Source organism: Onychostruthus taczanowskii, unplaced genomic scaffold (assembly GCF_017590055.1).
Source record: "Onychostruthus taczanowskii isolate IOZ18803 unplaced genomic scaffold, ASM1759005v1 scaffold87, whole genome shotgun sequence".
NCBI lineage: Eukaryota > Metazoa > Chordata > Aves > Passeriformes > Passeridae > Onychostruthus > Onychostruthus taczanowskii.
This window is the reverse complement of record NW_024506662.1, coordinates 2,530,258-2,556,391: the sequence shown is the minus strand read 5'-3', so window position 1 is coordinate 2,556,391 and position 26,134 is coordinate 2,530,258. Positions and strand designations below refer to the sequence as shown.

Genomic DNA, 26,134 nt, shown 5'->3' with positions numbered 1-26,134 from the left:
GCCTCCGCCAATGGGCGGCGGGCTCGGGCGGGGCTCCGGCCAATGCGGGGCGGGCCCGGCGCGGCGCGCGCGGCGGCTGCAGGGGGACGTGAGGCCCGTGAGGTCCGTGCGGCGGCGGGCGGGGGGGGCGCGGGCAGCCGGGTGAGGCGTGAGGAGCGTGTGCTGCGAGCGGGGCGGCGACAGCCGCCGTCTGCCGCCGCTGGGCTGGCTCCCCCCGGGCTGGGCTTCCCTAGCGAACGGGGACCGCCCGGTCGCCGTGTCAGTCGGAGGTGGAGGCGTCTCGGCGCGGTCCCGGCTGGCGGGGCGGGGGAGGGAGGTCCCGCGGTGGGAGAGGATGGGGCGGGCAGCGCTCGCACCCCGCGGCTGAGGTGGGCGCAGGAGGCCGGGGTGTCGCTGCTCCGGGGGTCCCACGTTCCCCATTAATGTGCATGAGGAGCCCGGCAGGCTCCAGGGAAACGCCGGGCGAAGGGACCAGCTCCCAATTCGTGGCGCTCCGTGTCCGGGAAACCTTTGTTTGTGGTTGCCCCTGTGATGCTTTTCAAAGCATCGTGTCACGCAGGCATTGGGAACCATTCACGTTGTTGGGAAATGCTCGTATGCACGTTGGAAGCAAATGCGGTGCCTTGCTCCCTGCAGGTCGGTGCCAGGGATGTGGCGTCCCGCGGAGGCTGCGGGGCGCTCGCAGGAACGGCAGCTCCGTGCTGGATGGATGCTCTGGTAAGCGCCCGCCTCTGTCAGCAACTTTCCCGTCTGAAAAATAACAATACAGCCGTTCTGGTGCATTTGCCACATGGCTGCATCAGTGCAGGAGTGAGGTTTGGAGATTAAATCATTCGTTCCTTCCTAAACCAAACAGGATTCATAATCCTTCTCCAGTTGTAGCATAACTTGCAGGAGTGACCAACAAACAGCCCGGAGCTTTAATTTCACCATTATCAATTGCTTGTTTTGGCTGACCTTTTCAGCTAACTAGTAGCTTGAATTGAGCACTTAAATCCCCACCAGAGGACCTGTATCTAAGTCAGGAGTTGTGGATGCTGTGGATTTGTGAAGAAGGAAAATGGATAAATGGTCTGCTCTAAGTGTGTAGGGAGGTTTAACCTGTGAATATTACTGCCAATGTGAATATTATTGCCAGAGTTGCCCTCCTCTGTAAAGAGAGACAATTATTATCTCCAGCTGCTCAGACAAAAGATGTTTTGGCTGGTTTTTACCAAATATTGTTCCAGTACTACACATATTCCTTCACGTTTTTAAAAAAAACCAAAAATATTTGCATCTCCCCCAAGCCCCTCTCAGCTTCCCACATAAACCCTGAGAAGGTCTCTATAAGGCACTGAACAGACAGCCACAAATAAATTTAGCAAAATTCATCACCCAAACATTATCAAATTAGAAGCCAGCTCCAATCAGGACTAAAAAGGCTGGATTTGAATTTGAAAGGTGAAATAAAAACCAGTTCGCTGGGAAAGGCACGTTATTGAATTAAATGCTTAACACAAAGGCTGTGTGTAGACAAAATATATCTGAAATGGAAAGGGCAAACACAATACTTTGATAAGGGGATGGAGGCTCAATATGTAGATGAAGTAAAAACATGACTGTAATAAGAGACCAGCCTTGAGAAGTTTTGTCAAAAAAATGCCTAGTTTTCTTCATTTCAATACTCACACCTGTGGAAATTCCCACAAATTAATCGTTCTGTTTGTGGTTAGGCTCATACTATTTCTAATAAAGGAAAGATCATATGTGCCCTGATCTGGAAAGAGGTAAGTTTTAGGTGTCTTTTCTAACGACACCCCTTTATCTGTTCCTGTGCCGAATTTGGATGTCAGCGCTCAGTTTCTGTGCAACATCGCTTTGCTTGCGTCAGCTCGGCGTTAATTGTGAAACATCTTACTCACTGTGCTGAGCACGGGGAACTGGAAGGTTTATGCTAGAGCAGGCTGCCATAGTTTGAGATGGAGGCAGAACAAGCACAGGAGGGTGAAGCTCTCCCCATCTCTCAAAGACAGGCCTGGCTGGTTCCCTTCATTCACACGTGGTAAACCATTGGATATTTCTGCCACTGCTGTTCAATTTGCATCACACCTTCTCCTGCCAGACTTTCTGCAGCCTTAAAAGACCCATTGAACTTGAGCTCTTTCTGTACATAAAGAAGAGAGAAGTGTCTGTATTCCCACCTAATTTGGAGTGCAAAGATGTAGGACTGAAGCTGCTGGGAAAAAATAGTGTATGTCCCTCTTTGTTACTTCTTAGTTCTTAGGTGGAGTAGGGACAAGACACCCAGGACTCAATCCAGAATCCAGAGGTTAATTTTTGTGGGAACAGTTGCCTACTTTGTCCAGAATCCTGAATAAAACTTTGAACATGATGTATATGAAGTGCTGGGAGAGCTGTTCCATGGCAGATCTCCCTGTAAACTGAGGAAAAATGGTAATAGAGAAAAAATATTGTCAGTATTTGGGATTGGTTTAGTGCTACCAATTGTGAGATTGACAGCGTTTGATCCTGAAAAAAGGAAGGGCCAGTGTTGTACTTGGGAAATAGGCCAGGGAGTCATCCTTTTCTTCAGGAAGGGTATCCCTGGTTCATGTAACAGCCTTGTTGGCTGTTCCTCTGGGCTTTGGGGTGTTCAGGTTCCTTTCTCTGCTTGTGAAGCCTTAACAGCACCCCACACACTGAGACCCCAATCATTATGCATACTCTTGTCTTCTCTCTTCAGCCTTACTCATATTATTTAATGGGAAAGTTCAGCAAAAGGAAGTGAGAATGAAGCAATCCTCCAGTCCCATCCAAATCCCAGACAAATATGCAGTCAGGCCTTGTGCAAACTGTGCCTTGTCCAGTGGCACATGGAGACATGGACAGGAATCCTGTGGGGGTCAGCCCAGGCTGCCCCATTCTGGTTTTGTGCCCTCCACCAAAGCAGTGTAGGTGAAACAGCAGCTTCATCCAGGCACTGAATCTGGGCAGGGTTTGTGTAGAAGCTGATCTGCTGAATGTGCTATGCAAACATTAACACATAAAGTCCTTCCAAGCAGGGTAGAGGGAAGAAACCTAATCCCTGTAGAGAGGTCCTTTTTACAAGGGCCTGTAGGGAGACAGGACAAGGAGGAATGGATTCAAACTAAAAGAAAGCAGACCTAGGATAGATATTAAAGAGAAATTCTTTACTGTGAGGGTGGTGAGGCCCTGGCACAGGTTGCCCAGAGAAGCTGTGGCTGCCCCATCCCTGGAAGTGTTCAAGGCCAGGTTGGATGAGGCTCTGAGCAACCTGGTTTGGTGGAAGATGTCCCTCCTCATGGCAGAGGGTTGGAACTAGTCAAACTTTTAAGGTCCCTTCCAACCCAAACTATTCTGTGATTCTATGAAACTTCTTTGTAAATACCTAAACGCTGACATCCATTCATGCTTTAGTGCCTCCAGTGGATGTGACAGCAGAATGAGGTTGTTGCAGGTTAAAAGGTTTTGCATCAGTGTCTAAATCTCATGTAATTTTTGTGCTATATACCTGCATTCTTTTGGAGGTGTGTGTAGTGCAGAGACTAATTTGCAGAGCAAACCAAAGCAGTCCTGTGAGAAAGCAAGTTCCTAGACTCTGAGGAATCTCTTGATTAGATATAAGAATAAGAAGTGAACATTATTAATAAATCAGCTAAAACACATTTTTTTGCAATACAGCTGTCATTTTCTTCTTGTATCTTGCTTGGTAGTGTTCTATTCAGTCAAATTTCAACATACTGCCTTATCTAGAAACATTTCTGTGAGCATTTCTAGCAAGAAACTTACAACTATGAGGAGTATATAAACCAGTCTTGTATTAAATTATAATAAAATCATTATTAGTTTGATTATAGTAATATTATTATAAAGCTATAAATACTAAAATGATCTATCTATCCTCATGATATATATAAATGTAATCAAAAATATAATAAATTTAAATTATAACTAATAGTTGCAATTTAACTAGTGTCGGAATCATACTCCCCCAGAGACTTCTCTCTACTAATGTTAAAAGGATGTGTTCAGGATCATTTAACTCTCAAAATATCCTAATTTTGCAGGTCAGTGGGAAAGCCTCATGTAGCAGCTGGAAGTCCTGACTCCACAGCAGATGCTTTAGCTGTGCCATCCTATCCCCACCCCATATTGCTTGTTGATCTTTATGTAAGGAAGGGCTTCATGGTGCAATTTCATGGGGTGCATAAACAGCTCTGCTGCAGGCCTGGGCTAGGAGCAGCAAGAAGGGCACTGGGAAGGGCAAGCCCAAGGTTGCCTAGCTGTGATTTCCAGCAGGGTCCCTTGGGTGGGATCTTCTTCCTGCTCCTGTTCACTGTTAGTTCTGAGAGGAGTCTCTTTGCTCACCAGACATCAGCTCACCATTTACTGGGTGCCAGGGAACACCCAAATAAACCTCTGCCAGTGCTGATGCTGACTGAAGCACCTGGGGAAAGCTGACTTCCTCAAAGCCTTGTACAAAGTGGGACATGTTCCCAGAGAGGAATGAGCCAGAAGGGCTAAACTTCTACAAACAGAAAAAGTTAGAGAAGCAGAGCCTGGAAGGATCTTTGAGCCCTGCAGTAAGAAGGCCTGCATTGCAACAGAAAATTACTGGGCAGACTACTGACCTGCAGAAAAAAAGTTAATGGAGCCTCAATTAAGCAGTAGTTGGTCATGTAATTAGGCTGACAAGTATCCAGGCTGTTCAGAGAACACTCAGAAATTCTCTTGCATAGGACAGGCCCAAACTGTTTCTCCAACCACAATATGTATGGTTGAACTTTATGAACCTGGAGGGCTTTTCCAAGCTTAATGATTCTAGGAATCTCTAATATACATCACCATCCTTCTCTCATGTTCATACAGCTAACCACAAAGCAAAAACTGCTCTGGAAGTGTTTCCCTCAGTCCTCCTTCTCCAAGCAACTTCTGAGGCTCAGATGAGCTACCTCTTGATGGGTTTTGCCTTGAGTTCACTCATCTTCTCTAGAAGGTAATTTCTTCAGGGGCAGATGCAATGTCTTCTCTGACTCTGTAGATTTATGGCGTCCCATCAACATAATAATACAGGGATGATGAAGTGGAACAACTCAAGTGCAAGTCACTGGACAGGTGGCTTGGTTTTAGTAGTTAGCTTGTAGGTATTTCAAAACTTTGGCAGGTGTCAGTGATGCTGTTTGTACCATATGTTATTTATATGGCTTTATGGCCAAGAATGAGAGCAGGAGCTCTCAGAGAAATGGCATCTCGCTGACTCAGCCAATTCTAGATGCACATGCAGTATCATCATAGGATCCAAATTATGAGCTATTTTTGTTAAGCTTATTACTGCTGTGGTTTCTGAACTGTGTATTTTCATCCCAAAGCATTCTGCAATCATTGCACTTGTCCTTCCTTCTTCTCTCTCCACTCACTGCAAAGGGACAGAGGCAAGGTGCCATTTCAGTTAGCACTTTAATTTTAAGATGATTTACTGCTGTCAGAAGGGGGTGGTGTGGCAGTTCTCAAGATATTTTCTGTCCAAGAGGAAGATATAGTGCAGGGAGCAGGACAGATATTTCCTAGAATCACAGAATATGCTGAGTTGGAAGGAACCCACAAGGATCATTAACTCCAACTTCTGGGTCTGCACTGGACACCACAAGATTCACACCATGTGCCTGACTGCACTGGCAAACACCTCTTGGATTCTGTCGGGCTTGGTGCTGTGACCACTCCCCTGAGGAGCTTGTTCCAGTGCCCAACCACCCTCTGGCTGAAGAACCTTTTCCTAATATCCAACCTAAACCCCCCCTGACATGACTTTATGCCATTCCCTCAGGTCATGGCACTGGTCACCACAGAGAAATTCCATTATTCCCACCCGTTTTCCTTCTGGAGCTTTCAGTGAGCAGCCTTGCTCTGCACAGCTGCAGAGGGCAGGGAATGCCAGTGGGGCTGGGAGGAGGTGAGCAGAGGTGGGTGCCAGGTTCTGTGGAGGAGAGGGGACTGCTGAAGGGCTGTCTTGTCCCCTAATTGAAAAAAGGGAGGGTGAAGAAGGCACAAAACCCTTCCCTTTGCCCCCTATGTTTTGCCTTGCCTCTCTGTGCCCCTGCTCACACCGCCCTCCTTTCCATATCGCCCAGAAAGGAGCTGCTTTGGGGAAGGAAGGAAGGAAAGGTGATGAAAGAAAACAAAACTAGGTGCTGCTGTCAGGGTGAGGTGGTAACAAGCCATGACAAGCCCAAGCCACACTGTTGTTCCTCAGTGACAGGAGGCTGCCAGAAAGGGCTGTGCAGCACACCATGGAAACACCACCACGCCAGGCGTGGCTGTGCCTCAGCCACCCAGCTCTCCTCCAGACTGCACCATGTGGGGGCCAAGTGGGTCCTTTGGAAACTGGACACAAGCCCATGGCAGTGGAGGACATTAAGAGAAAGACAGTGCAGGTGAAAAGGTGCAGATACAAGCACTAAATGGAAGAAAGGGATACCAGTCCTTGTCTTTGGGTTAGTGTGTGGGACAGTGCAGGACAAGGACAGGACCATGGGCCCTGCCACCTTAGCAATTTATACAGTAAAACATTCACAGTATTATATTTGCCAGTTCAAATCGTGTTGCACAACAGTGCTTTTTTATGGGTGTTGAGCAAAGCCATTTTGAATGAGATGAAGAGTGCAGTAGCCTGATTTTCAGCTGTGTGCCTCAAGAACATGGCATTTCTGTTTCTCTGTTGAACTCAGTTAAACATTATTCAGTCTGTAATTCTTCTTTGTCTGGACTAGACAGATCAGTTGTTTCTGCTCATTGTAAATTGCATTTGCTTGCATAGTTTGGTGTTTTGCTCTCTCCCCTTGGCACCTGATTGTTTACATGAACCTCAATCGATCCTGCATGGACAAGGTGGAAAGTCTCAATTCTTTGTAGCTTCCAGCCAGGATTTGCTTTACAGATGATAACTGGCAGAGCCATTCACCCCCTGGGCAAACATGGCAAATTAATTTTAAAGCTAGGCAAACAGGAACAAGTTCTTTGCCTGCATTTAGCTGCCCTGAAAAGCATTTTGCCAAGGACAGAAGGGTTATCTGAACAATTTGGGCAGAGTTGTTCTAAATGGGAAGACAGGCTGGAGCCAGAGAACATGGCAGAAACAGAGTTATTTCTGAACACTTTACTGGAACTAAGAATTAACACTAGTCATCATAGTTCTGCTGGTTAATGGCAAAGTGTGCTGCCAAACTCAGCCACTGCCCCAGATTTTGGCATGGCATTGCCATGTCTCACAGAGCTGGAGAGCAGCGAGCTACCTTGCCCTAGCCTGGAATCATCCCCAAGACACCGTGTTTTCTTTCACTGCCCTGAAAGCCAGTACTTGTTCTGGCTTCCTGGCTTCCTGCCTCACTGTTCCAAACACAGCAAGGTGTGGGATGCAGACATGGAAAGCTGCAGGGTGTTTCTGAGTGCCTGTGTGGCAAATGGACAAACTCACAACCTCCATCCACTTGCCAGACAATGATTCACAGATAGTCATGACAATTTACTTCTAGCAGTCAGTCTGCAGGGATGTTGTGGCTTCAAAACCCAAAAGCCAAAACCAGTATGGGAAAGCAGGATTGTTGCTGCCTTTGGATGCTGACTGACCTTTTTCCTGCTTTGCTGTGGCTATCAATCCAATTCCAGAAGCCAATTGAGCAGGACTGCATAATGTAACCTCTGCTATCTGCATCTGTGTCTGCATACCTGGACAGAGGGAGACCAGCTGGTGGCAGAACATCCTGACTGACACGTACCAGAGTGCAACTAAGAGGGAGACACCAGCAATTAACAAGGCTCTGGTAGGAGTGACTGATTGAGAGATGCTCCAGACATCCAGGTTAAGCCCTTCATTTGATCCTGAGCAAATTATTCAACTCCTATCTGTAAAATAGGGTTAATGGCATTCTTCTGCTCTGTCATGCTCCTAATGCCTAAAGAAGTGTTTGGAAAGCCTCAGTGGAAGTACAGCAGAGGAATTTCAACCTGCTCAGTGCTAGTGTGCAGGGAAAAGGGTTTGCCTTCAGGCACAGCAGTGCTGAGAACCAGCGCTGCAGGTTCACTCTGCCATCAACTGGCAGACACTTGTGAGATTTCCAGCCTGGAGGAGCCCAAGGTGTGAGCACAAGGATGACCCTTTCCTTCAGCAGTCCCACCAGACACACTACCTGAGGATGCAGCCTGGACAGTGACTACACCCTGCACCATCCACTCTATGCACTGTAGCAACTTTGGCTTGTTTTGCTGGTGGTCTGCTTTCCCAGCATAGGAGATGTTACTCCTTTCCTGAAATACAGATGTTCTCACTGTCCTGCAGCAACACTCCTATTTCATGACAGTGATACATAGCATGTGCATCCAAGAGTAGCAGAGAATGTACCTTAACCCTTTACATGCTAAATGCCCTCATTTCTCCATTCTATTTAAGTCCTTGTTTGGTGCATTTGCCATTTCATTCTTGCTTGCCCACCCAAATCACACAGGGACAGAAATCAGGGCAATTCTTTTCCATATTGAAGAAGAAAGTTAAAACAGTTGTCATATCCCTTGAAACTCAAAGAATACTCAAGAAGACTGTTAGCACAATAGCTGGAGAACAAAAATAGCTCAAATCTGAACTTCACAGAATATCACAAAAACTGTATTTGGTAGGGGCTTAAAGAGAGGGCATGTCTTTTCTGGCTTGATGAAGGGATGACATTCCTGTTTAGAACAGTTCTGCTAATGCTACTGGCATTTTATTGCTACTGTTTGTACACAGGATAGGTAGCTTTTAAAATAATCCTGGATCCTACCTTCAGCTCCAGGGATCTTGCTTGTCTTACGCCAGTTTTGGAGGAAGGCTCATATTCTTTTATACACAAATGCATCTCAGTGAAGTCAGGGAAAATTTTAAATGCTTGTACCTTAAGCTTTGTAAAGGTTGGAGATGGCATGGCATAAGTTAAATAGGCTGGATCAGTTTTCCACACTTCTACTTTATGAATCATTCCTGGTCTGCTTGAATGCAAGTTAGCTATGGAGTTACACATATTTTATACCAGGGTGAGCAAGGTCGCCTTGAAATCATGGAAACCAGTGATCCAGGAGAAAATAGGCCTAATGATTTTCCTACTCCACCCCCTTCTGCAAGGCAGGTTCAGGAGTGCCAGGCTTCCTGGCATTTATTTCAGCACAGATCTAATCCCAAGTTGGCTGTGGGAACTGTCACTTACCTCAGGCTGCATTTGATAGGGCTCGAACAGTTCCCACTTTTGGAAAACTCCTACTCCATCTACTTGGCCCTGTACCTGCCTCAGGTTTCTGTATCAAGGAGTTTAGCTAGTTCCACTTCAAAGTCTCTGTTTATTTAGATCTTTTTAATAGTGAGCCACAAATAGTGCTGAGCACTGGCACCTCCCAAACTGTGCTCTTGGGCACCTGTCAAATGTGTTGCGCCAAGAAGATAACAGTTCATATTTGCTTAACTCCTTCAGTGCTCAGGGCAAACACCTTGCATTTAGAGTGGCAAAAGGTAATGGCAAACCTGCAGCAAAGCAATATGTAAAAAAGAAGTAACAGTAACTTGTGTGATGGTGTTTGATGCCATGATCTGATGTGGACAGATGTTCCTTATGTATCCAAGCTCAAACCCAACATGGTCATGTATCCTGCCAGTACCTGAGGGGAGCCCAAAAGAAAGAGGGAGAGGTACTTTTTACAAGGGCATGTAGTGATAGGACAAGGGGGAATTGCTTCAAACTGAAAGACAGTAAGTTTATATTAGTTATTAGGATAAAATTCTTTACTGTGATAGTGGTGAGACACTGGCACAGGTTGCCCAGAGAAGTTGTGGCTGCCCATCCCTGGAAGTGTTCAAGGCCAGGCTGGATAAAGCGACCTGGTCTAGTAGAAGGTGTCCCTACCCATATGAGGGGGTTGGAACTAGATGATTTTAAAGTCCCTTCCCACCCAAACCATTCTATGATTCCATGATTTACTCTCTTGCTTTGTTTCCCACTAGAATGAGAACAGCTCACATCACTTTACCTGACTGAGGAAGAAAGGATAAATTCCATGAGGAATACAATGTGTGTTGGGGGCATACAAATAGTGTTGTAGGAGAACTTCTGGCAAAGATACCACATCTCTCCAGACTGCTTTCTTACAAAACAACCAGGTTCAAGAAAATAAGATACCCCCTGGTCCTCCTGAGGACACAAACAACAGAGAAACATAGAATGGTTTGGGTTGGAAAAAAACCATCTAGTACCAACCCCCCTGCCATGGGCAGGGACACCTTCCATTAGACCACGTTGCTCAAAGCCCATCCAACATTATCTAGCTTGTCCCTAGATTTCTCAGTGCCAAGAGCTGGAAGGACAAGCTGTGTGCTCTTTTTTCCTCCCAGATTAGCAAGACCTACTCTCCAGATAGGAGACTGGAAGTGAGAGGAAGAATGACAAATCAGTAAGTATAATTATTCCTTTCCTTCTTGAAGGTGCTCAGAAAAAATGTTTATTTATGTAATAAATTGAATTTAGCAATGCCTGGAGGAGCCCCTGACTTATGCTTGGGACTTTGAGGAATGAAACTAGGACTGGATGATTTATTAAAAAAAGGGGGAGAGAACCCAAATAAAAATGGAGTGTAACAGCAGCATCTCACCCAGGACTGTAGTGCTGAACATGGCATCACACTGAAAGCAGCTGGTTTTAAATGAATTCAGGTTCAGCGTGAGCTTGTTCTCACTGAAAGTCTTTCCCATGCAGGGCCAAAACCACAGCTGTGGTGCTGGAGTGTGGGGTGCCTGCCTTTCTTCTTTCTTTTTCCTGCCACAAAGGAGATTGCAGGGCCTTCAGCCTCTCTGAAAAACAAGGGGCACAGGGCAGAGGACTTTAAAATGGCTGGTACTTCTCCACATAGACCTACTGCCCTCCCGTGGCTGCCAAGGAGCATCTCTAAAGCAGAAACTGAGATCAGGGACTGAGGGAAACAGAAAAGAAAAATAACTCTATATTCAATTTAAACCAAAACCCAGTTTGAGTTACAAGGAAGAGGAAAGCAAGCACAGTGGGATTAACTGGAAGTACCTATGAAGGCAAGAACAAAGAGCCTGAAGTCAGGTTTGATGAATCAGACCATGAGTATCAAATGAAAGCTGTGTGCTTCTGCAAGGACTATCCTGTTTCTGGTTTTTTTCATTATGACTATGATGCTTCTTGTGCATCCTCTGAGGACAGGGCTCGTCTGCAGTCTTTGACACACAACAGACACTCCAGCAAAACAACCCCAGACCCCCACCAGAAGTTTCACTGGGGCGTTGCATTAGGCAGGCTCACCACTACACTTTTGTTCATGGACTTGGCTTCAGTCTTAGATCTTTAAGACTGATGTATGCCCAAGCTACATTTGAGAGTAGATGCAAAGAAACACTCATTTCAGACTGGAGAGGAGGGGTGAGTGTGACCAGGGTCACACAGGAAAATGCCAACACATGGCATCTCCTATAGGACTTCAGATGCTGAGTGACACCAGCATCAAGAACAGTGTCACCTCAGTGTACCTGGCAGCTGTGCTGTTTCAGAGCATGCAGCAAGTTGACACTGGTGAATGAACGCATTAGGCAGACAAATGCTTTGCTGATTCAAGCTGCCAGGTCACTGAGTCAGTATCTCATGTAGCAGCCAGCTATGAGCAGGGTAAATCCTGCCCTCTGCATTTCACATCTTAGGCCATGCTGCACAATGTTAACATCACACACAAAACTTCATGCACAGGTGAAAACATCCAGAAAGATGAGAAATCACTCCACGTAATTTTAAAATTTGCATGTCTGTGTGTACATGGACACACAAACACAAATATATATTTATAGTAAATACATATGAACTTTTATACAATTATAACCACTCCAGTATATCCATGATATACTCCTTTCACTCACCAGGACAATACATTCTGTTGCACTGCCAGAATTTCTTGCTCAATTACCTTTTAAATCAAAATTCTTGCAAGTTCTGCAGAATTGGTCAGTGGAAGGCCAGTCTTTGGCAAGCAGGTGTCTGCAGAAAACCAGTGGTGATCCTTCAGTATGTGAAGGGTCCCTTCCCAGTTTCCTTCAAGTATCAACTCTGCTTTCATAGAAATACAACCCTGATAAGCCAAGCAGGATTTTTCTTTCAGTATATACAAATAATTAATATCCTTTTTACACCATGCAATGCAAAAAGTAAAATCACATTTCCCAGTGATTCTAGTCCAATTTGGCCCCATAACTCTTTTCGTTAAAAAGAACAAACACAAACAAACAAATAGAAAAAGCAATTCTCACATAAACCTTAAAAATCAGCAAACAAAGCTCTACTGATTTACATTTCCAAAGGAAATACCTTTTAGTAATAGTTAACTCTGCAATTGTTAAATCCAAACATTGCAAATGTGAGAAATGAGGACAGAAAACTAACAAAGAGCAAGAGTTACTGACTTGTCCAGACTGACACACACACACCTACACACACACCCCTTGTAAAAACACTTATGCACTTTTTAAAAATTAGTCTGAATCACCTGTTATGTCCTTGTTAATTATCAAAGCAGATGAGCTTGAACAGGTCTACTGGAAAAAGCACTACACAAAACTGTGTAATTCAAAGCCTTTGCTAAAAAGTGTTTCTAGAAATTAAATTCTATGTCTCTCAAAGACATTGCATTATTCATGAATTCTCACATAATGTTTCATTTACTGACACTGATCAGCTGTCAAAGAAAACTGAGCTTGTGTGAGTAACAGACACAAATAAAAAGAAAAGAAAAAAATCACAGAACTTTGGCAACTATTGAAAAACTGACTCAAAGAGTAGAAACAAAATTCTTTTCAAAGGTGGACAAAGCATAAAGGTTCAGTCTGTCCTATGTATTTTTTACTGACATCAAGCACTGTGATTTCCTTAATGAACTCACTTGAGGGTGTATAACTATTCCTGAAAGTAATGTAACAACAGATTGAGGTTTGCACCCCAATATTTTGATACAAACTATGGCTGGATAGTTCCAAAAGAGTTCCTTTGACACTAAATAGCTATTTTAAAATTTGTAATTAAAAAAATAATCTTTAAACAGTACAAAAACCTAGGTAAACCAAGTCTCAGTCAGTGTAAGAGAGGACCTCTTAATAAAGGGAAGGTAAATCCTCCTTTGGAGTAGTTACAACAATGCACAGAAATGAGACCAGAAACACAGGTAATAAGTTACAGGTCTGATTTACTGGAGTTGTTCAGTCATTTCCACCTCAGGGTCACTTCAGGATTGTAGTAATGACCCAGAAAAATACTTCCTAAAAAATAAAATGCTGGGAGGAGAGAGCAGTATCTGTTTCCACACACTGAGGATCTGATGTGCTGGAAGGGGCAGCCCTGCCTCCATCAGCTGCTTGCTGCACTGGTGGATGTGCTCAGAGGCAGGAGCCTGATGTTCCAACATCCCACCAGTGACATCCTGTCTCCATCCCTCACAGCTCACCATGTCTAAGTAAGGGCAGAATAAATGGGCCTTTGGGGCAATTTCAGCAGATGCTGTGTGCACAGCAGCCAGCGGAGGAAGTTCAGCCTCACTTCTCTAATGGCTCACACACTGCTCTGTGCATGCTCCCAGCTGTGCTTTTCCAATCACTTGCACCTCATGTTTGCACAACACTTCAAATTTGTGAAGACTTAGAAATTCTAGACTATGGTAAAAGATGACTGGAGTTCCAGGGCTAAAACACCTTAGCTCCTGGCTGAAAGATCAGACCCCTCACCTCTCCAGTGTTCCATGCCACATACAGGTTTCTGTGCTCACAACAGCCACTGTGCACATCAAATAAAATAAAAGTAACACTCTGACATCAGCAAGGAGCCAGGCTTTTCACCAAGAGTCCTGTGAAAAATCTCAGTTCAACATGTAAATATTAGATTTTTAGTACACGGCATATCAAGGAATTAGTGTTTTCCTTACAAATATATGGCACTAAGTGTAAAAACTTTATGACCTATTCCAAACATTGTACCATACTTCACAGCAAAGCTTAGAAAAGAATCCTCTAACTCCCACTTCTTCTAAATATACAGCTGGTGGGAGGCCAGGGTGTCCATGAACGGTCGCACGAGGTTGTCTGTCGAGAAGTAGAAGATCAAGCCAAAGGTGATGGAGATGGGAAGAGCAGGCAGTGCTTTCTTAAAAACAGCCAGTAGTAAAAGTGTTAGGCATAAACCCTGTCAGAGAGAAGAGAATAAAAATCACAAGGAGATAATAGTAAGACAACCAGAAATACATCTGTTACCAACAAGCCAACATAGAGATCATTATCTAAATGCACTGTAGAGCACTGCAGACTGCCTGAGCTACCAGCAGCAGGGTATGTGTGTGTGCCCACAGCTTTATCTTTCACACAAGTTGGCCAGGTTTCTCCTCAGCAATCTTGAGCACAACTCTCTGCTGAGAAAGTGGTACAAACAGCAAATGCAGAGGTACAGCTGACCCTGAGAGGTTAACTTCTTTACACATTATTTTACTCCTTGTCCTGTGCCATTATGAATGAAGTACTGATCCAGCAGACAAAAACACTTAAATCCTGGTGAACTGCACAGATAGGAGTTCCACTGAAGGTCTCTAATACTTAAAACACATTCCCAGTTTACAAGGTCCCTTGGGGTAAAAAAAGAAAGAAAACCAAAAAAAAACCCAAAACCAAATCAAATATCCACTGCTGTTCTTTTGGCTGGATTGCTTATTACAATGGGTGAGTTCTGGTTTTATCTGGGTAGCAGACCAAGATCTGCTTTTTGGAGCATGTGAGGAAGCTGTTGTCTATTCTGGGTAGATACTGTGGCTAAGTACCTCTAGATTCCTTCTGTCATCAGAGCCCTTTTTAATTCTTCCATGATGACAAAACTTCAAAGACACTGGGTTCCAAAAATATCTACTAGCTAAAGAGCAGCAGACAGGATTTTTTAATTTTTTTTTTAAATCAGTGTTTCTAGACTGCAAGCTTGTTGAAAATCTACCTGAGCCTGTAGTTCTGTTCTTACTCTCTCATGGACCATATCTGGCCTACGCCTGCTCTTTAAATCTCATCTCCCTTTTGAGATGTGCTTACTGCTGGGAAATTGGGGGGACATTTCTGGGAACCAGAAAGCCACGTAGCAGCAAGATTATGAAACTGCAAAAGGAGATAGAACAAGCTTTAACAGTACCATAAAAGACACATAATGGGAGGGCACTTGGTCTCACAAGATGGATGACCAAGAACATTTCCCCCAGCAAAGGGACCCTCCCATGCTGGACTGCAGCATAAGGAGTTTGGTGATGCTGTGGGTTTCTCTGAGCTGTGGGGTCAGAAAGCTACACTGAACAGACTCCAGTGAAGGCAGCTCATTTCTAGTTTGCATGCTTTTTGATGCACAGTCTTCACAAATGACAGTCACTTGCACTGTCCTTGGGATCTAAGTAGGAAAATAGAGGCCCAAGAAGGACACAGTAATCGATTTTCTTTTACATTCTAAAAATCATGCTGTTGTCTTTCTGGTTCATTTCCATGAGGATGCTGAGGTAAACAGCAAGTGCACAGTAATTATTTTCCACTCAGGTGGAAGCTTAACAGCGTGTCTTCATTAGACCTGGCAGGACCAACTCTTTAGCAGCTACAGTATGTTAGTCATCTGCCCTTACTGATAATTTCCATGGATCTAAGTATCCTTCCTTCTCATTTTTTCCAGTTTAAATAGTAGAATAAGATAGGTCCTCACCCTCTTATCTGTCAGCTCCCCTCAGCATAACAGAGTTAACCTTTTCAACTGCACTTGCTAATCAGTGTGGAGTTCCTAATATTGACTCTTGTGGCTGAAGAAAACACACCAGCAGTTCCCTGGGGCTGTTTCACCCCCACCATATCCATGCTTGGCTCTGCTCTGATTAGCCTGGATCATTCTGCTGCAGTGGCTGCCTAAAGCCTAGATTCAGAGTATTCCTAAATACCTAGCAGGCTACCTGGACTGATTCAGCAGTGCTCAGCTGCTGGCACTTCTGGCAACACTTCTGTGCTGAACAGGGTGTGACAGAGCTTTTAAAAGCTGCTCACTTACTATGAGAATGGCTACAAAGCAGGCCAGTGTGGTATTCCAGTCTCCACTAGCTGTGGCAGCTGCTTTCCCAACAAGCACGCTGTAAAATATGAAGTCTCCAAGGCCCAGCTTCACACCCCCTGAAAGAAGTGGAAAAAGAAAACAAGTGTTAATTCTCAGCCTTCTGTTTTGCTTCCTCCTGAACAAATTCTTGTCTCCTAGGGAGCAGGTAAAGGTTCCTAGTCCTGGCTGCCAACCTGGACCCACACATTCCTGAGGAGACTGAGACTTCCAGCCCTTCTTCCCACTAATTGCTTTGTTCTCCCTCATTCTCTGAGGTGCTTCCCTGGGCTGCTTTACAAATGACCCAGCTGAGGAAGCACAAGGACAGAGAGGGAGAGGAGTCAAGGGGAAGAAGGAGCTGTTTTAAATTGTACATGTAGCCAACAGATGTCACTGGAACCACAATCCCAGAACAGATTCTGCAGCAGCAAGAGGTAATACACAGTCAGACTCAAGATCTTCATTGCTCAGCAAGCACAACTGTTCAAATCAACTGTGATTAGACCAAACTAGGGAACAGAGTGTTAACAACAAAGAGTAAAAATGCCAGGTTCTGACTACACTGAAAAGAAAGTATAAAGCTTCCCTTACTTTCCTCCTCCTCGAGCTCCTCTAAAGAAGTGATGGGGCGGGTTGGAACAGGACTCCTCGTCTCTGACATCTGAGACTCTGCATGAGAAGGGCTCCTGAGGTGTTCTCTCCCATCCTCAGCTTGATTCCACAAAAACAGGCCAAGAGTGGATTAAAAAAGAAAAAAGAAACACAAGAGACAGCTACATTTATAACACGTTTTAGGCCATGAAATCCACACTCCTGTGAAGCTGCCCTGCAGTGGGTAAGCCCTTTGTCTCCAGGAGATGTGACCATCAGGACCAGTTGAAGCAGGGACATTTATTGGCTTTGAGGGAAACATGTGTGTTATTGTTTGGAACAGTTGGAAGCGTGGGTGTTCACAGAGCTCAATGGCTTTAGCAAGGGAGCACGTACACAGACATAACATTGCTCTGCACAGGCCACAATGACAAGGCAAACCCACCCAAGTTAATGTGCATTCCCACAGTGTTATACCTCTGGGGTGGAGGTGCTCAGGTATTCCCTAACCAGTCACATAACCAAAATGGATGACTAAGAGGAGTGCCATTTGTGAGAGAAGTCCTGAGTCACACTGACATTCTTGGAGCTGACTGTTCACATGTAGAAAGCAGACACATTTCATTGTCCAAAAATTTCACTTTTTTCCCCCCTTTCTTAAATCACATCTGACAGAGCCCTTGGCAGTACTTTTGGGAGCAGCCAGTCTGTGATATATGATTTTATCTGACAATTCCTGTATTTCAGAAGCTCCTACAAACTCTTCCATCCATGTCAGTTTGCTCCTGAAGGTGCAAGCAGACTGTGGTCTGGGACACAGAACATCCACAGAGCATTCTGTACCCCCCAGCATGTAGTCTGGGCCTGCTCTGTGCCCCTTTTCACAGCAGGATTATGTCCCTGCTGTTCCTTGGTACGTCAGCTGCTTCATCCTGAAGTAAGCAGCATGTTCACTTATCAAACCCTTGCACACATTTATTGCCTTAACATTCCAAAGTACTGTCATCTCTGAAGTGCAACAGGACTAGATGGGAAATCCTCCCAAAACCACATGTAAGATTTTATTCAGTCACCTTAAAACTGCAGTTTAATTTGCATCTCAAGAAGACAAAAGCAAAGGCACCCAAATTACTGCAGAACCAGCTACAATATAAACTTGAATCACAAAAGCTGCTGGTGGGTAGCTGTCTTAACACAAGGCTTTACCCAAGGGAAAAGATACTTCTTTTCTTTAGCAGGGTGAGCCACAGAGCACTTACAGAGAGGTGCTCCATGGCACTGAATGCAGCACTGAATTTCACCAGCTCATCAGTATTATATTTAGGAGCCTATGTTGTAATTTACCATACCCAGTATGGAAAAATATAACTCCCCACTAGCTCACTTTCAGATTTGACTTCAGTACACCAAAAAAGTGAGTTGAACAACACTTCCATTTGATTTGTTGTTTATTTGGGTTTTTTTAAAATAAAAGTGGCCTGAATACTGGAGCTTCCTACATTGTCTGTTCACCTTTGCTGCCAGTCCTAACAGGTTTATGAACATCACTGAGTTCTGCAGGTAACAACACTAAAAAAATTCATCCATCAGGATTTGGGAGCTTATGTTTACATTCAGTCTCAAATATATTCATTATTTCTGTAGGACAGTGCTCTGTATGGGAGAAGGACATGCAAACAAACCTGCATCCCATGTCTGCTGACTTGCTCCTCTTGCTGCTGTGTCTGGCTTTGCCATTCCAACTGTCCACATCATAGCAGCTGCAAGAAAGAAAGTAATCAGCTGCATAAAACATTGGCCACTACAGCTCAGAGGAAATAAGTATTTAGCTGTCCCTAAAAATACAAACCCTTGCTCCTGTAAATGCTTCTAAAACACTCAGTTGGTTTCCCTAGGAACTGAGACAGCAAGTGGGAGAAGGCCAAGGCAATGCATCCATTCAGTTTTTAAGAAAGTTCCAGGGCACAAGTAGCTAAGAGTCAATATAATTTTTTCTGTGGATTAAAGAAAGCAAAACTCCAGAACTAGGGTACTCAACTCCTTTGGTTCCTTCCTGATTTCTGGCTCTTGTCTTCAAAGAAAATAATTTCCCAGGGAATGATGGTAATACAAAAGGTAACCAGAGGTTAACTAACACAGCTTGCTCATGTTCTGCTAAAGGTACAAGTGAGGGATTACAGGAGCTGTCAGAATGCAAGTTTTCTCTCTGCCTGTTGTGGTTCCATCCTGTCAAAATATTGCATATTTCTGTTTTGGTTCCAATAGCAACTGATATTTGGGGGTTTATTCTTGGGTTCCTTAAATTGAAAAGGAACACCAACCATTCCAAAATCAGCAGAAGGGAACTCAAATCAGCTTTTTATTTAAGTGTGCATCACTCTCCCTGATTTTATAGAAGTTAAGCTAAACAAAATAAGCCAAGCCAAACACAGTGCCTGCTTTGCCATGATGAGCTCAGCCAAGGTGATGTTTTTGCACTTAGAGGAAGCCACAGAATGTAGTCTTGCAATGGAGACACTGGCATTCTGCATAAGAACTTTTTGTTCAGTATTTATTATTTGCTGAACTGCATTCTCCTTTAGGGAAGCTCTTGTTTGTTAACTATAGCATGTGAAAGACTTCATCTACATTGTCTCAGGTCAGTGTAACAGAATCTCCTGTAAAAGGGAAGGCAGCTGAGGTGAACTGAGACTCTGCTTGGAACACATAAAAGCATTTATGTAACATTAAATGCTTGAAGAAAAAAAATCAGTCAGGTTGTAGGCATCCTCAGCTTAGCACCAAACTTTTGGGAATAACCCTTCATCTTCCAAGTGATGTAATGAAAAAGTCACTGAGGTCCATGAAGGACTCGAGTTGAGGTCCCATGAGTGTTGATTCTTCTGCCTTCCAACAATCTTAGGCATGTGGATACCTCTGGACAAGGGCACCAGACACTGTGGTAGTTAAAGAGCCCAAGAAAGCCAGGGGAGAGATGACTGATGCTGTTTGCAGAGCAATACTTGAATGGAGCCCTTTGCAAAGTGAGGAGCCAAACAATGAACAATAAAGCAAATATATTCTAAGCACTGGCATCTGTACGGGACAGAGGGCACAGAGGGCAAGAGGGGGCTGCAGGAAGCATGGAGCCTCATCACATGCTTAAAGTGTGTCTGTGAAGCATACACACAATGAATAAATGTATTGAGGGAGCATCACCTCATCACAGAACTTGGCAAACACTGCTGCCCACCTGACACAGGGTTTTGTGTGCAGAAAAAAAAAGGCATATTCTGCACTATATTCATGAAAGGATTAGTCTGTTTCTGAACATCCAGCTTCACAAGGTAAATGTGGGCTCCCTTTGGCTAATCTGAGTTAGCAACATTGTAAGTGATAAACAAGGCCTTCTACAAATTCCAGAACATTCTTAAGGCAAGAAAGTAGTAAAACAGTGCTCTTTGCTTTGACACAGAGTTTCATCTGGCTAAAAACATTAACATTGTAATCTTACTCACAGGAATATATTAATGCAGGGAAAATGGGCTCATTTCTCTCCTGTGCAGTTTCTACCAGCATTCTCAGTGGCCCCTTGGGGCAGAGAACAGCCATCAGATCTGCAGAAAGAAAAGGACCAATCTCATCTTGAACTGTCATGCATATTTTACATTCTTTATCTTTAAGATGTTCTCCCCCTAAATTTACATCTATCCATATAAACCAGATGATTTCCTGAATGGCACTTTCCACCACTTTGCATAACTCTAGCTGTTTTAAGTCCCTGAAAGTGTTGCTCACTTAAAATACCATCTCCAAGCCTTAATGTAATAATAAAGAGTTTTCACTGTGCTAATCCTATAAAAAGCCCCTTGAGAATACCACATGAGTTCTTTGAAAGCTGATTCACTGAGATGTTAAATTTAATTAGAGGAGGAGTGGGGGTGCTTTGTTCACATTCCACAATCCATCACTACCTACACTGGCTCTGTGTTTCACATGCAGCCTTCAGTCCAGTACCTCTTTGCCTACCCTCTCTCCTCCATCACATCTCTCCTCCCTCTTGCTCTGCAGGTTCACTTGAAACTTAGAACTCATACCAAAATCCATGATCTCTTGATAACAATAAACAAAACCTGCAAGACTTTCGGGTCTGCTACTGATAAAAATCCAGCCACCCCTACCATGCACTTAGGTGAGGTTCAGTCCTTCCCTGACTTGGTGATCCACTTTGACAGACCTGGTTGAGGTACACTACCTACATAAACAATTAGCAAGAGACAAGGCAGGGAGTCAAGTTAATTGCCCATCTGGCACTTTCTAAAGCTTTTAGCACCATAAACTTGGTTTTTTGAAGGACATACTGAGTCCTGAGGAGCCACATCTTACCTGGTTGAGGTACACTACCTACATAAACAATTAGCAAGAGACAAGGCAGGCTAATTGCCCATCTGGCACTTTTAGCACCATAAAGTTGGTTTTTTGAAGGACATACAGAGTCCTGAGGAGCCACATCTCGAGAGTCACAACCCAGACTTACCATAGATGGAGATTGCACCTAGAATCACCCATGCTGACCACTCAGGTAGATATTTAATGAACACCAATGCCATTAGAGCACTGATCATAATGAGATAAGCTTGCTGGAGCTGCAAGGGACCTTTCCAATGGATGCAAATCATTCCAACAGCTCCAAAATTCCAGATGACTATGAAGAGAGTGGGATAATCCATGGCCACATTGTATGTCTTCAATACTTCCCTGGAATACCACAAGAAAATTTAGCTAAGCAGTGAAAGCTAAAGACATGCAAAGCATCCCACTGGCTGTAGTTAAATAAAAAAGTCCCCAGCCTAAATTTAGCTAAGCAGTGAAAGCTAAAGCAAAGCATCCCACTGGCTGTAGTTAAAGAAAAAGGTCCCCAACTACACCAGGAGGAAGCAGAATAGAGCAACTCTCATCATGAAAGGGGAACCTGCCCTTTGGCTGCTTGCTGCTCTGAGCTCTGTTCCTCCTGCATGAGATGGATGTGCTGTGTTACAGACCAGCATTCCACTGCCTTAGTCCTCAGTTCAACAGCCATTCCAAGGTTTGAGCAGGCAGGATTTCAAGTCTTAAATGAGCATAGGCCTGTGGCTATCTGACTGTCTGCAGCAAAGAAATCCTGTCAGTGTCATCCCACCAGGTGCAATACGCTCACAGTTAAAAATGAAAATCTCTTAACAAATGTCACCCACAAGTTAAAAGTTTCCTTTCACCTGAGATGGGAGCTAAGGGAATGAGCTTTGAACAATGTTGTCTAAGAAAAAAGACAAATCAGGAAAGTATCTTGGCACACAAAGTGCCTTTCCACATGCTTCTCAATGTATAATCCAGGGCCTCTGTACCACAAGATTCAGCCTGTTCATGTCATACTCACTTCCCAGCGATTTTTGTAAAACTGAGCATTGACTATTCAAGATCTTCTTTTCCGGTTTTTAAAAGAGAAAGCTGTCTTCTTCTAACAACACTTAAATGTCCATTTGGAGAAGGGGAGATATTCCTTTTCTTGTTCAAAGTGGGAATTCTCAGCAAAGAGGTGCAGGAGCCCTGAACTGCCAGGTTACCTGCACCATTCCCACTTACCCGAGGTATATGTAGGTAAAGAGGAAGAGCAGCATCAAGGAGGACAGGATCAGCCAGCCATGGATGAACTGTCAAGGACAAGAAGAGACAGTGATTGTAAGGGCTGTTATCCCTGCACAGGTCACAGAACTACAGCCCAATAGCCCCCTTCTGCACTCCTCTTCCAGTGTCCAAAGACCCTGTCTTCCCTATGGTCAGTGAAGGAGAAGGGACAGCCAGTTCCTCCCAGTTCTCCCACTTTCATTTTGTATTCTGTCCTTTACTGTTTTAGCTGGTCTGGGTTTATTTCAGTCTCTGGCCTAAGCATTTTCATGTATTCAGACTGGCTGCTAGCTCATACAGGTGAGCACATTCTTTCTGTTTGTTAGGAAAGAGGAGGGGTTTACCCGAGGCTCTAAAATAAACTCTGTCTTTGGGACAAGTTTAAAAAGCAGGAATGGACGGAGCTCAAATGCTGAACTGGTACCACATATAAGAACTGAGGACCATAGAACCTGAATGTGCCTTTCTCTCCAAACCTTGTGCTCTTCTACCAGAGCTTCCACAGGCAGAAAAAAATACCAGTTCCCACAAAGCTTGTCTGAAATGACTTAATAAAAGGCATTCACAGTAAAGAGTACAACTTAGTCTGTAAGTACAAATGGCAAAATATTTGGATCAGGTGCAGAAGACTCAGACCTGACAAACACACAGTAGCAGATCTTGTTTTTTAAGGGCCTACCATTAGTGACAAAATAATAGCTAAGCCTATTCAGAGCCACAGCTCCATCACTACTGATGAAGAGTTCTGCACAGTATGATTCCTGCTGTGCCCAAGATGAGGATGAGCCAGTGCTGTGCCTGTGTCTCTCACTGCCATGCAAGGCCCATTTGATCCCAGGCTCACAGCACAGAGATGGAAAAGGCTCTGGCATGGATGCTTTACCTTGTAGCAGCGATATTTATAGAGCAGCACTAGGAACACAGTCATTACAATGATGACACTGATCATCACGATGGTGTTCAACACCGAGTTCAAGAGACGCTGGCCCACAGATGGGGTGTCCTCACTGAAAGGGGTGTAGATCCTGCAGGATAAAGCAAAAGCCATATAAAGTACAGATATTCTCCTCTAACTATCTGTCCCAGATAAAACCAGACCTCTCTGTGTGTGGGAAAGAAAGGGAGGTAGAACTGCCAAGGACAGCAAACATGAGATGTAGGCTGGGCTCAGGTTAATTATCAACTAAAGATTAGTGGTCTCTATCAAAAGCACGTTCTTATAGAGCAGCTGGGTTCCCAGGTGCTGTTCTGAAATAGGGGACACCCTTTCTTTCCATATTTGGTAGGGGAGTTTTGGACTCTTTTTTTATCCCTTCTCACCAGCCTACAGCCCTTCCCCCATTTTGTTTCCTTTGATTCAGTTCAAGGGACCACAGTCCCCCTTTCTCCATCCCATATGTGAAGCAGCTATAGCCCCAGGAGACAGGGCCCAGAAGCCAGGCACTGTCAGCAAGAGCTGGATGGAATTATGTATCCACACCATGAGTCCTTAGGAACCAGAAATATCACCAGGAAATGAGACACTCATCCAAATGAACATGCTATTCCCTCATTGCTGCCAGCTAGTGAGTGAACAGTCTAGGAGCTCAGCCTGGGCCTTTTCTGCTGCAGAATGACGCAGCTTCAGTGTGCTGCTCACAGGCCTCACTCAGGGCACCCCAAATGACACTGCTAACAGATCAGCATAATGCAGGTATGGGAAAAACTTATACAGGTGAACATAGCATACTTCAGCAAGCTCTCTGTATGTCTCCACAGCCACCTTCACCTGTGTAAAGGTTCTCCCAGCCTGCCAAGGAAGCACTCTGCATGCACAGAGCGTGTGTGTGGAGCAGGGGGTCCCACATACTCAGGCTGTTTGCAGAGCCCACTTACAGCTGCCCGCTTTTCTCCGTATAGAAGCGCACTGACTTTATGGTGGCGACGACAACAATCATACAAAGGGTGACAGGCACAAAGAGCATGATTACATGCTTTGCTCCATATTTCAGTGTCAGTTCCTCCTCTTCATTTTCCAGGATGCTTTCTCTCACTGGAACACCCGAGCCAGACATTTCTCCACCAGCGACATTGTTTGGGCCACGGCTGCTGCCTGCTCGCCTCTTCTGAAAAGAAACATTTGCAAATGTGTAAGATGCTTCTTTTCTTTGTGTTCAAAGCTTGAATCCATCATATCTCACGAGGCTGCTGTAGGCCACCACAGCATAGCAGCTGAATCCTAAAAGAAAGATACCAACTGAACAATACCATTAGAAATTCCATTAAATTCCATTGCAAACGGGTGCAAGTGGTTTTTAAACCAGTTACATGAATATCTAAGGACCTCTTCAAATACACATATATAGACAGACACATGAACATGAAGGGCAAGATGCCCAGAACTAGAAAGAAAAAATGTCATCTGAGGTGACAAAAGCTTGACGTGTTCCTCCTCTCTCAGCAATGCTGTGCTTGCTTTATCCTGCTGTTTTGCTGGCAGCTGGACTAGATTCTCTTCTAACATTAGCTGCATCTGACCAGAGCAGACAAGAAGGCTAAAAAGGATGTCCTGCAACAGGTCCTGATATGTGCATCAGGTCCTGATTAAAAGCCTGTATCTTTACCAAAAGGAAGGAAAAGGGAGGAGTACATATGGAGATAAAAATGGGGAAAAAGTCAGGAGTGGAGGAAATGGCAACAGGCAGTGCTGCTGCTGGCTGAGTGTGACACCAGGGAAACAACACTAAAGCCAATCCTAGAATCCAGTCTGGAAGCAGGGCTTGAGGGGTAGCAGGACTACTTCTGTCACCACACCCCGTGAGGGACACACACCTACCCTGTGTGCCTGTGCTTCCCCTGCTTCTGAGGCTTGCAGGCCATCCTGGTAGGAGGGTACTGGAGGGCTCTCTGCAGACATCAGGGATGTTCTCTCATTGCAGGGCTCCTCCTCGCTGTCCGAATTGTTCATGAACGTGATCATGGCCGCTTCCCAAGGCAGCACTCAGGAGGGCACAGCCAAGCACTACCCAAGGCTGTGGGGACAAGCAGAGCAGAGGGGAAGAAAACAGTGAACACCCTGCAAATAACTGAAAGTCTGAAGAGGATTTCAGCAGGGAGGCTCCAGCACACCATGCAGCTCCAGCTCCTGCCAAGAGCAGATTTATCCTGCCCTCACCCAGGCGTGACAATCCGTTCGGTTCAAGTCACTGGGACTGCTGCAGGCACGGATATCAGCAAAATGCAGCACTAAAGAAACTTACTTTTTCTTGCTTACCACAGCTTTCACACTTGCTGCCTCTATTTCCCCTCTCCCATCAGTATACCTTACCTTCCACAAAGGAGGTTTCTCACTGCTCAGTGTTTGTTTGGCAGGGGCCAGACACATTTTCACCTCACACCCTGGCTGCCTGTCAGAAAGCTCAGCTCTTACACAACACTCCCGTGAGCATCAGCAAGGAGCAGAAGTTTCTTAGTAACCTGGAGCCTCAGCTTTACATAAGGCACTAATCAGGAGCTACATGCTGTCTTATGACTGTTTATTAACCAGAATAATTTTATTAGCAGTGCTTCTCTTTGCTGATGAAGAGGTTTGCATAGCAAGGGAAACACCTGTCTCCTTTTAGGAGAGCCACTTGTGGGTTTTTCCTTATGTTGTCTTGTGATTAAAAGCAAAACTACTTGAAGGGGCAAAACCACGGAGAATAAATGTGGAGGCTAGAAATGCTTGGCCTCTTTTCACCTATTCCTATGCAGAAAAGCAG

General features: G+C 44.6%; 1 protein-coding gene and 1 long non-coding RNA gene across 6 annotated transcripts; one reads left to right on the top strand and one right to left on the bottom strand.

The window, feature by feature from the left end:
* The first annotated feature begins 46 nt into the window (after positions 1-46).
* Positions 47-25,446, top strand: LOC121346933. Its single transcript, XR_005954144.1, has 5 exons — positions 47-102; positions 637-717; positions 10,409-10,467; positions 24,413-24,523; positions 25,313-25,446. It is a non-coding gene; the product is annotated as an uncharacterized LOC121346933 (long non-coding RNA).
* On the bottom strand, positions 11,814-25,353 carry PSEN2 (presenilin 2). 5 transcript variants are annotated; one of them, XM_041425128.1, is made up of 11 exons: positions 25,210-25,353; positions 24,270-24,499; positions 23,278-23,419; positions 22,353-22,420; positions 21,268-21,488; positions 20,249-20,347; positions 18,434-18,511; positions 16,752-16,871; positions 16,119-16,237; positions 14,045-14,249; positions 11,814-12,131 (listed from the first exon to the last, which is right to left on the bottom strand). In XM_041425128.1, exons 1-10 carry the CDS (start codon positions 25,351-25,353, stop codon positions 14,094-14,096), a joined length of 1,377 nt encoding a protein of 458 aa, XP_041281062.1. In that variant the 3' UTR covers positions 11,814-12,131; positions 14,045-14,093. The 5 variants fall into 5 exon arrangements, with proteins under 5 accessions (XP_041281062.1, XP_041281061.1, XP_041281063.1 ...); XM_041425127.1 differs by having other exon boundaries at positions 11,814-12,153; positions 14,050-14,249; XM_041425129.1 differs by having other exon boundaries at positions 14,050-14,249.
* Positions 25,447-26,134: the final 688 nt, after the last annotated feature.